Below are 10,062 nucleotides of genomic sequence, written 5' to 3' on the forward strand. Positions count from 1 at the left end.
GAAGCTTCCACAGCTTTGTCCATTTCTGCAGACACCTGACCAAGCCCCCGTATCCGCTGGGCACGGGTTGTGGTCAGCTTTCTGTTTCTTGTTTTTGCTCGGGGAGATGCTGTCGAGGGGTCAGGCATGCCACGTTTATTCCTTTTCTTTGTATTTTTGTTAGTTTTTGCTGCATATTTGTTCCTTTTGTTCATTTAAGCTCGTTTTGTCCTGAAAATACAAAAGGAAGACAAAAACACACTTTTTCCAACATTAGTACTAAAAAGGGTTAGTTTTATGCCTCATTTGATGTAATTTATATGTTGCGTTTTGCACACATCAATTGCACAGACAAGAAAAATAAGGATCAGCTATCCTCTGTGAAAAAGAAAGATCTTTTCATGGTCCTAGCCTAAGGATCCTATATCCTACCCTGGGTGTTCCATTTTTTGAGAAGAAAGTTTCCATCTAGAATGGAATCTCTCCTCACAAAGAAGAACTGATTTCTCCAGTGAGTGTCGTTCTTGGTGACCTTCAAGGGTGGATGGGGTTTTTGTGGCTTATGTTTAAAGAGGAAACGGTGAGACCCATGGCTAACCAGGTTATACATGTGGCTAAATTCAGAAAGACCTATGTCTATGCCCTCATGTTCTATGATTTGCTCAAGTGTGAAGAGAACTCTCCACAACATTGGCATGGCTTGAATATAGCACAGGCCAGTCAGAGTAAAGAAACACTAGTGTTGAGGTGGAGGGCGATTGAAATTGGGGTTTGTGGTGGCTGGAGGATACAAAAGGAAGGTGGAAGTGGTGGGGTTGGTTGTGGTCGAAAAAGTGGTGCAGGGTGCAGGTGGATATGTGAAGAAGAGAAAAAAATGGGGTGAGGGTGAGGGTGAGGGTGGGGTGGGGTGGGGTGGGGTGGGGTACGGTAGGTTCGTTTATAAAGGGATATATTAAAAGACTTAAATGCCCTCACATACAAGGCATGTGAGGCCATTTAACTGAATTTTTTGACGTGGTTAGTGCCAAAGGTTATAGGATGTCATAAAACATGAACATAAATGTTGGTTTTTGCCAATTTCATAGTGAAATGTATAAAATACAGTTCGAGGCAAACATAAATATTGTTTTCTACAATTAGGCTATGTGTTTATTTTTATTTTACTAGACATTGAATTAACATGCTATATTATATAGTTTATAAAAATAAATGTTTTGACAGTCCAAAGAAACTGTATAATTAACATATAATACCTGTTTTTTTATAACTTCATTAGACTAGGGTTTTGTTGTCTTGTTTATCTTATATCACTATTCTTCGTTATTTAAGATCGTCCATATGCACCCATGACGATATTTTTTCTATAGTTTTAAAAGACTAACATGTCATTGGCAGCCCCATGATTTACTAATCTGGATGTCATGGGTTCGAGTCTTATGTGGAGCAAAATTGCTCTAGGTTGAGCTAGGAGGGTTTACCACAGTGGGCCTACGAATGGTAAGTTTTCTCGTCGTTAGCGTTCACGGGTGTGGGTGGCCTTTTTGTCTTTTAAAAAAGTGTTGTGGACTAAAGTTGAGAATGAGATGATAGTTGAAGGAGCAAAATGCATCATGTGAAATTGACCTCCCATGGCTGGCTCTCCGGTATCCAGAGGTTAATGGCCCAGAACAAAAGGCGGATTTTGCAATGAACCTCGCCGACGGTGACAACAATCTATCTCTTCGAGTTCAACGAAAATCCTCATTAGGTTTTTGATCTGATTATTGATGAAACAATCAATCCATTAATGTATAGAACAACGTACGGCTGGATTTCCACCATTTCCCGGTCATGGCTGCTCAAGAGCCGTAACCTTCTTCCTTTCTTTAATCATTATCATTTGCTTCTATTTATGATGATTATGTAAATGGTTAGGGCTAATGCAGTTTTGGCCACCTTATTCCACTCAATTTCAAATGCATCAATAAAATATGACTGACAAATCGTGTCTTATCGCGTTTAACAGCTCTCTCACGACGCATATAACACAAGTATTAAATATGAATATGACTCGTGTAACTACTTGATATCATGTCTATAGCACAGTTTTATTATGTACCAACGAAAAGAAATGATGGATTCTAACTTTATAATTTTATTTAGAGTTAATTACTGTTTTATGTGGTTTGTCAAAAATCACTATTTCAGTCCATTAGTTTAAAAATTGCGATTTCAGTCCTTGTGGTTTCACTTTCATAACCATTTCAGTCCACCTCGTAACCATTTTAGTCCTAGTACTTAATAGAAAAATGGATTGAAATGGTTACAAAAGTGAAACCAAGGGACTGAAATCGCAATTTTTAAACTAATGGACTGTAATAATGATTTTTGACAAACCACATGGACGAAAACAGTAATTAACTCTTTTATTTATTTTTAAAAAGTAAAAAAATCACTTTCTCAGTAAACAGGTGGTGTCATGTAAAATTGAATTTTCATCCCCAATTTATGTTGACTAAACTAGTGGTCAAAGTTTTTGACCGAGTAGAATGGATATTTAGACAGTGAAAGCTCAACATTCTTGATCCTTTAGTTGAACCTATAGCCAATATGGTCCCTGTATTCTTGAGATCATTAGTTATTTTATTTGTATGGTTGTTGACTTCACATTTGATGATATTGGTATGCCAACTTTTGGAATATATCTTGTCCTTTTCATTTGTATGCTATCATTGTTTGTTCTGTCTTCTTTTATGCTGCATATCATGTTAGTATTTTATTTTCAAGAATGTACCGTGACGACGTTTGGTTGTTTCGAAAATGCCTTTGAATGTATAAAATATCCTAGATTATGGTTGTTATCTTTGAAATTTGCACTTTGATTTTTTGCTTTCTTTGCAAATGCTAATTTAGGCTTCAAATCTTCACACACATCCCACAAGTCTCACTCACGCGCATGCGAGAGACCATCTATGGATATAAATAATTTTCTTAAGCTATGGAGTATTTACTAGACTGTGATTTTACCTCTATAGGAAAAACGATCATCATCACCTATCTCGTGTCATAAGAAAAATCTTGGATAGTAAATCTTCTGAGGTACAAGATAGGACAGTCAGCCGTTCACTGTGGGCTTCTTCTTCTGCACAAGGTACTAATACTCTTAACAAATATTTTCATATGTAGCGCTTATTTAAACGGGCTATTTACAGACCACCATATTTATGATTAATAGATTTTAGACAGATTTGAGACTATTCGAGATGGAAAAAGAGAGAGAGGATGCAGCTTCGCCTAGAGGAGTTTTAGAAGCATGCGTACGCAACATCGAGGATTCAAATTCAAATTCAAATTCAAGTTCACCTAATGCACATGACCAAAAACATGAAAACGTTTCACAACCAAGATCGCGTTGGTTAAAATTCTTTAAAATGTGGAAAAAAAGCTTTACGAAGAGGGTACCTTCACTGCCACCCCTTACACCAAAATCAGCTAGAAAAAAAGAAACGAGTGCCAAACATCACCCAGATGTAGATCTATCCCATTTCAATTCTTCATGGGAAATTTTCACCCTTGCAGAGCTTAATGATGCAACTGACAATTTTAGTGAGGGTATGTAAAAGCTTTCAGGTTTTGCTATTCAATTATTCATAGACTAGGGGTGTGCATGGGTCGGTTTGGTTCGGTTTTTACCATTAACCATAACCATAACTGCTAGTTTCGGTTATGGTTAATCGGTTATGAAGTCGGTTTTGGTTAATTTCGGTTAAGTAACCAAGCAAGGTTTAAAATAAATAGGGTTGTGCACGGTTTGGACTTAGCTTCAACCTTTTTTATAAGATAACCAAGACTAAACTTTTTTGTTAATTACCGGTGTGGGGTTCTTTTTAATATGGTAATTCTTAACAAAAAAATTTATGATCATAACACCTTAATTCTTCATCAAAATAAAGGGCATCCACATTAAGAGCATTTTGTTATTAGCATACTTTTATATTAGTAAAAACCCTCTATATGGTTATGTAAAACATAATCCACTATATAAACTTAACATTACAAGTTCGGTTCGGTTTGGTTTCGGTTATATCGGTTAACCAAAGCTTCATAACCATAACCGATTGAGCGGTTATACAAAGTTCGTAACCATAACCATTGGTTATGTTGGTTATCGGTCAATAGCGGTTTGGTTATGTCGGTTATGGTTTGGTTATCGCTTATGGCGGTTAATTTGCTCATAGATTACATTTTCTTTCTCGACTTTTTTTTGGGTTTAGATAATGTGATTGGAAGAGGTGGTTATGCTGATGTTTACAAAGGCTGCTTGCATGATGGGAGGTTGGTGGCGGTGAAACGACTTAACAAAGGGACAACAGAGGAGCAGATAGTTGGATTTTTGTCGGAGATAGGAACAATAGCACATGTTGACCATCCTAATACTGCTACATTGATTGGATATGGAGTTGAAGGTGGAACACATCTGGTTATGGAGTTATCTCCACATGGAAACTTAGGATCCTTGTTGCGTGGTATATTCATCGCATGCTCTAAAATGATTTTTCTTCTTCTCGGATTCATAAAAATATTTATTAGCTTTTTTTTCAGGTGCAAAGGAGAAACTAAATTGGGGTGCGAGATATAAGATTATACATGGCACTGCCAATGGCTTGTTGTATCTTCATGAGAATTGTCGAAGGCGAATCATTCACAGGGATATCAAGGCTGATAACATTCTTCTTATGGAGGATTTTGAGCCACAGGTACCATTCTGCTTTTATTTACACCATAAGATGTTACTTGTATTCAAAGGTTTGAGGTATAATTGTAACTTCTTTTTGTATTCAAGTTGAAGACGTTAATTATTTAATAGGAATTTTTTTAAAAAATGTGTTTGCACCCAACCAACTGGTTTTGTGTTGCACTAGAATGACTGTTACAACTTACAACCCAAACCTTGGTTTAAAAAAGTGCGCCTTAAGCGCGAAGCGCACCTAGGCGCAAAGTAGATCGCCTTGTGTGACATAAGGCGCAGGGTGTACAAGAAGCGCAGCTGAGGCGCGCTTTTTAGGGGGAAAATCGACATAAGGCGCAGCTGAGGCGCACGCTTTTTGTACATGGGGTGTTTCTATGCTTCTGAGTGTTGTACACCAGGCTTTTTATGCTGTACATTTATGTTTTTTTCATTTTAAAACATATATAAAGCTTAATTATAGCTAAATCATAGGTATTGGATGCTAAACACTTATGGGACATATAAAATAAATTATATAATCACTTTGCGCTTTGCATACGAAAAGCTCACCGCTTTTGCGCTTCGCTTTTTAAAAATCGGTTTTAGGCCTCATCGCTTTTGTGCGCTTCCCACTTTTTTAAACCAAGACCCAAACCCATTATAACCTCAACCACTGCATAGTACCACTTTATTGATGATGACATTAGCCATTTTCATATTCAGTTGATGTTATTCACATTCAGCGACTATTAAATTTCAGATTTGTGACTTTGGCCTTGCAACATGGCTACCAAAAGAGTGGACTCACCATAACGTATCAAAATTTGAAGGCACATTTGGGTATGTAAAACCAAGGATTAGGATCAAATACAAAGGATCCTAATTGTAAGAAGGGTACAAAAGCTCCTAAAAAAACCCACTACAAAAAAAAACAAAAAAAAAAAAAAACTTAAACATCCACCACCACCCAAAAACCTAAACCCCCACCCCCACCCACCCCCTAGCCCATCACCCACCCCCATTTTTTTTTTTTTTTTTTTTGTCGAGGGGTGGGGGTTTAGGTTTTTGGGTAGGGGTGGGTGTTTAGTTTAGTTTTTTGTTTGGGGGGGGGGGGGTGTTAGTTTTTTTTTTTTTTTAGGTTTTTGGGGGGTGGGGGTTAGGTTTTTTGGGGGTTTTTTTTGGTGAGGTATAGTTTTTTTTTTTTTTTTTTTTTTTTTTTGCGGGGTGGTAGGTTTTGGGTGGGGGGGGGGGGGGGGGTGTTTAGGTTTTTGGGTGGGGGTGGGGTGGGTGTTTAGGTTTTGGGTGGTGATGTAGCGGGTTTAATTTTAGGTTATTGGACACTTGTCACTCTCTAAATCCTTCTTACAATTAGGAGCCTTTGTAGAATAACTTGACCTATAAAACCAAAGCTGCATTATTTATGAAGTCGGCTTTGAGGAGCATGTGTTAAATATTCTGTAATAAGTTAGATAAACATTTTGTCTTTGAACAGATAGCTTATGTTATAATGTTTACTCTTCATGTTGATCACAGCTATTTTGCTCCAGAGTACTTCATGCACGGCATTGTGGATGAGAAGATCGATGTATTTTCTTATGGGGTGTTACTTTTGGAGCTCATAACCGGACGACAAGCTTTAGACGATTCACAGAAAAGTCTTGTACTTTGGGTGAGTTCATGTACAACATGTTGTATAGCTTTAGTTATGTAGCTAACAAAAAAACAATTTCTTTTGAAGGCAAAACCGTTGATGGAAGGAAATCAAATAAAAGAACTAGTTGATCCTTCTCTTGGTGATGATTACGACCAGCAAGAAATGGAACGTGCCATTTTGGCAGCTTCGTTGTGCATTGAACTCACCCCAGTTCTCCGTCCTCGAATGAGCCAGGCAAGTCTTGATTTAAAAATGATTTTATTTGTGACACCTTACTACCTTAGACAAATTCGTCAACAACAGGAGAGGTAATGGGTGATAACGAATATCCGACCTCAAATACCCCCAAAACGGACAATGTTGGTTGGTGTGAGGGGTCGGATGTTACATCAACATTTTGATTTTTGGGATTTTTAGACATTCACAGTCTTCTTGATCGAATTCTGTGTCGAACTTTGTAGTTTATTATTTTATGTTGCATATCAACTTCTGGACTAAAATTAGTCGAAAACAACATTGAAATGTTTTAATGTCACAGGTTGTGATGCTATTAAGAAACGATTATGATCCCAAGGGCTCAACGCCACAACAGAAAAAACGAGCATTCCAAAGGACATATTCAGAAGAGCTCATGGATGCTCAAGAATACAATTCAACAAAGCATCTCAACAATGCACCTTGAATCTGAAGATGACTTTGTTGTACATATGGATTCTTGTTAATATTTTTGAGCTCAAGTCTGGCAATCTCGGTTGGGCCGGGTCTGGATCATCCATGAGAATAAACTTTGCAGTAACATAAACTTTCATTACATGTGTACATATCATTATATTATAGCCCAGGAAATTGCTTCTATCTTGTATATTTATCCTATTGGGTTGATTATGGCCATTTGGTGGTTGGGAGTTTTTTAATTATAATTGGCAGGTTTGTAAATTTTGAAGCATTATGTTTCATTTTTTATTCTAAAAGATATAAAGATTGTGGAGTTCAATTACTATAAGAATAAATTGCATAAAACATCCTTTATGTTTCCTCAAACTTACATGTTTCAGCCTTTATTTGTAAAACTTGCTAAAAACAACCTTTACGTTTATATATGTTACGGGTTTAATCCTTTATGACTAACCAAGTTAATTATCTCAGTTTATTTCCCAAACATGCCTAACATGTGAGGGTTATATTCGTCATTTTGTTTCCCCTTCTTATAAAAACCTAAAAAACATAACATCGTCAAAACCAAAAAACCCCTCGTTCAAAACCCTTCCGACGATCAACCACCATCAATTTTCCGGCTACGGCCAACACCATTGATTTTCATGCACATCGAACACCACCGTACCCAGATCTGAAAGCCGCATCCATCATTGTCTCCCCACTATCGTTTGATGACCACCATCAACTGACTCGCAAAATGGAACGGAGATTGTGGTGCAAACGCACAACTGCCTGAAACCCAAGCAAAATGGCCTTTGTTTTCACCGGAGATGTAGTCCAACCACAATTGGATCTCTTAAATTTATAGGGCCATTCACATGGAGCAAGCCCCTTTTCATCCGAGCTATCAACATCCACTCGGACAAGGCCGGCTCAAGGGGGAGTGAAATAAAGCAAGAGCTTTAGGCCTTCATTTTCCTAGGGCCTCAAGTTCTAAGAAAATATATTTATATTTTGGTAATTTTGGCTTTGAAATTGTTAACATTGAGGTTTATGATCTATAATTATGCGTATACAAAGATGATATATGAATAATAGATTCATAGCAGTTTTTTTCGTTTAAAAAAAGGGCCCCAATTTTGCTATCCACTTTGGGCCTAGAAAAAATTAAAAAATTTTGAGTCGGCCCTGCACTCGGAGGAGAAATCCAGCCTGCGTTTCGCTGACTAAATGCCAAACAAGCCAGATTTGTAGGTTGATAGCCTCACATTAGTACTCTATGTGAATTCAAATTGAAAAGTGCATATCATTTTTTGTAATTGTTTTCCTCTCTAGTTTTGATTGCTTGATTGAGATTACATGTATTAAATAGGGAAGAATAAAAACTAGATATTTAGGTACAAAGCAATGTGACATGAATGGGGAAAGAAGAAGTAAGTGGATTTAATGGACCGAATGTATATTTGGGTCCAAAATTTGTGTTTCTTTAAATTGTGAATAGATTCATTTCATACTCAAAGTCTCTAATGGCGGTAGCTGACGGCCTGAGATTACAAGTGTTGATGGGTTGTGATTGTAGTGTTGGTTGATGAAGTGGGTGTTGTGGGGCTCAATGGATTTAGTATTATACTTTTTTTACTTATGGTTTTTTATATTTTTATGATTTTAACTATTTTGGGGTTTTATAACAAGAATAACTAAAATGACAAATATGACAAATATGCCCTCACATGTTAGGCATGTGAGGGAATTAAACTGAGATAATTAATTTGGTTAGTCATAAAGGATTGAACTCGTGACAAAAATAAATATAAAGGTTGTTTTTAGTAAGTTTTAAACATAAGGGTTAGAACATGCAAGTTTGAGGAAACATAAAGAACCTTTTTTTGTGTAATTTACTCTTCCTATAAACATTACATTACACTTATGTCAATTGTCATTTTTATATCAAGTATTAAAAACTCAATTGTCATTTTTATATCAAGTATTAAAAACAGTCGATTAAGAATTTTTGTCAAGTGATTGCGTAAGATTCTTATCTTTCGATCATGTTGATCTAAGTATTGTTTATATTTTAGTAAATAATTGTAGAACAACACCATATTAGTAAATAATTTTAGAACAATACCAAACTGGTAAATATTTTTCCTCACAACACTCTTAAAAAAAAAAAAAAAAAAAAAAAAAAAAAAAAAAAAAAAAAAAAAACTCCACATATTCTTACACTTTTCTTAATAGAAGTTTTATTAATGTATAAATGGTGGAAATTTTTCCGCGATACAACATTGAAAAAATATTTAGAATGATTTAATTGCACAATTTTTTTTCATGTGACTAATAAATTAAAGCTTAAATACGTTCAAAAGGATATTAACACATGTTTTACATCGATTAAAAACCATAAAATAAATGTTGATACCAATACTAATGTTGTTCAGTCTTTATGGGTACAATTCTTTACGGCATCCGTACTCGGTACACGAAAAATATTCTTTACTGGTACTTGGTATACCAATAAATATTGATCTCAATATTGTTTATTATACCAAATAAATATTACCAGTAAAAAGAGTGCCATGTGCCACGTCACAAAATTTGGTCGTATCTTTGTTTCTCTTCCACCCAGCTTACCACCTGCTTCAAAACCACCACACTCGCTTGCATCCAACAATCATCCTTTCCCTTTCACCTCCATCATTTACCCTTATATTCAAGTTTCATTTTCATTCCTTCATGTTTTGTATAACAACAATCTCCTATAATTTTATCCTTTTCACCTGTCATTCCTTTATATTTTGTATAAGCTACAACAATCTCTTTCAATTTTATCCTTTTCACTAACAAAATATTGGTTTTGTTAAGGTATGAACAAATTAGAAAAAAAGGGCATGAAAATAGATACAAATACTACATAAAAATAATACTCTTAATTTAATTAAAAAACTATATTTATTTAATTTTTCTAAATTTCTTATATGCATTTGGATTTTCTATTTCCTATGTTACAGCGAGTACACCAAAATCGATTGATTTCTCACTCACCGCAACATAGGTTTGCTCCCCC

General features: G+C 35.8%; 1 protein-coding gene across 3 annotated transcripts; it reads left to right on the forward strand.

The window, feature by feature from the left end:
• The first annotated feature begins 1,582 nt into the window (after positions 1-1,582).
• LOC110942032 (receptor-like cytosolic serine/threonine-protein kinase RBK2) lies at positions 1,583-7,209 on the forward strand. 3 transcript variants are annotated; one of them, XM_022183725.2, is made up of 9 exons: positions 1,583-1,826; positions 2,994-3,109; positions 3,201-3,570; positions 4,233-4,484; positions 4,561-4,715; positions 5,448-5,527; positions 6,221-6,356; positions 6,426-6,575; positions 6,880-7,209. In XM_022183725.2, the coding sequence occupies exons 3-9, from the start codon at positions 3,222-3,224 to the stop codon at positions 7,021-7,023; spliced, it is 1,266 nt and encodes a 421-aa protein (XP_022039417.1). In that variant the 5' UTR covers positions 1,583-1,826; positions 2,994-3,109; positions 3,201-3,221; the 3' UTR covers positions 7,024-7,209. The 3 variants fall into 3 exon arrangements, with proteins under 3 accessions (XP_022039417.1, XP_022039416.1, XP_022039418.1); XM_022183724.2 differs by having other exon boundaries at positions 3,205-3,570; XM_022183726.2 differs by lacking the exon at positions 1,583-1,826 and having other exon boundaries at positions 3,010-3,109; positions 3,194-3,570.
• Positions 7,210-10,062: the final 2,853 nt, after the last annotated feature.

The sequence above is a fragment of the Helianthus annuus genome, chromosome 7, assembly GCF_002127325.2.
Source record: "Helianthus annuus cultivar XRQ/B chromosome 7, HanXRQr2.0-SUNRISE, whole genome shotgun sequence".
NCBI classification, from domain to species: Eukaryota; Viridiplantae; Streptophyta; class Magnoliopsida; order Asterales; family Asteraceae; genus Helianthus; species Helianthus annuus.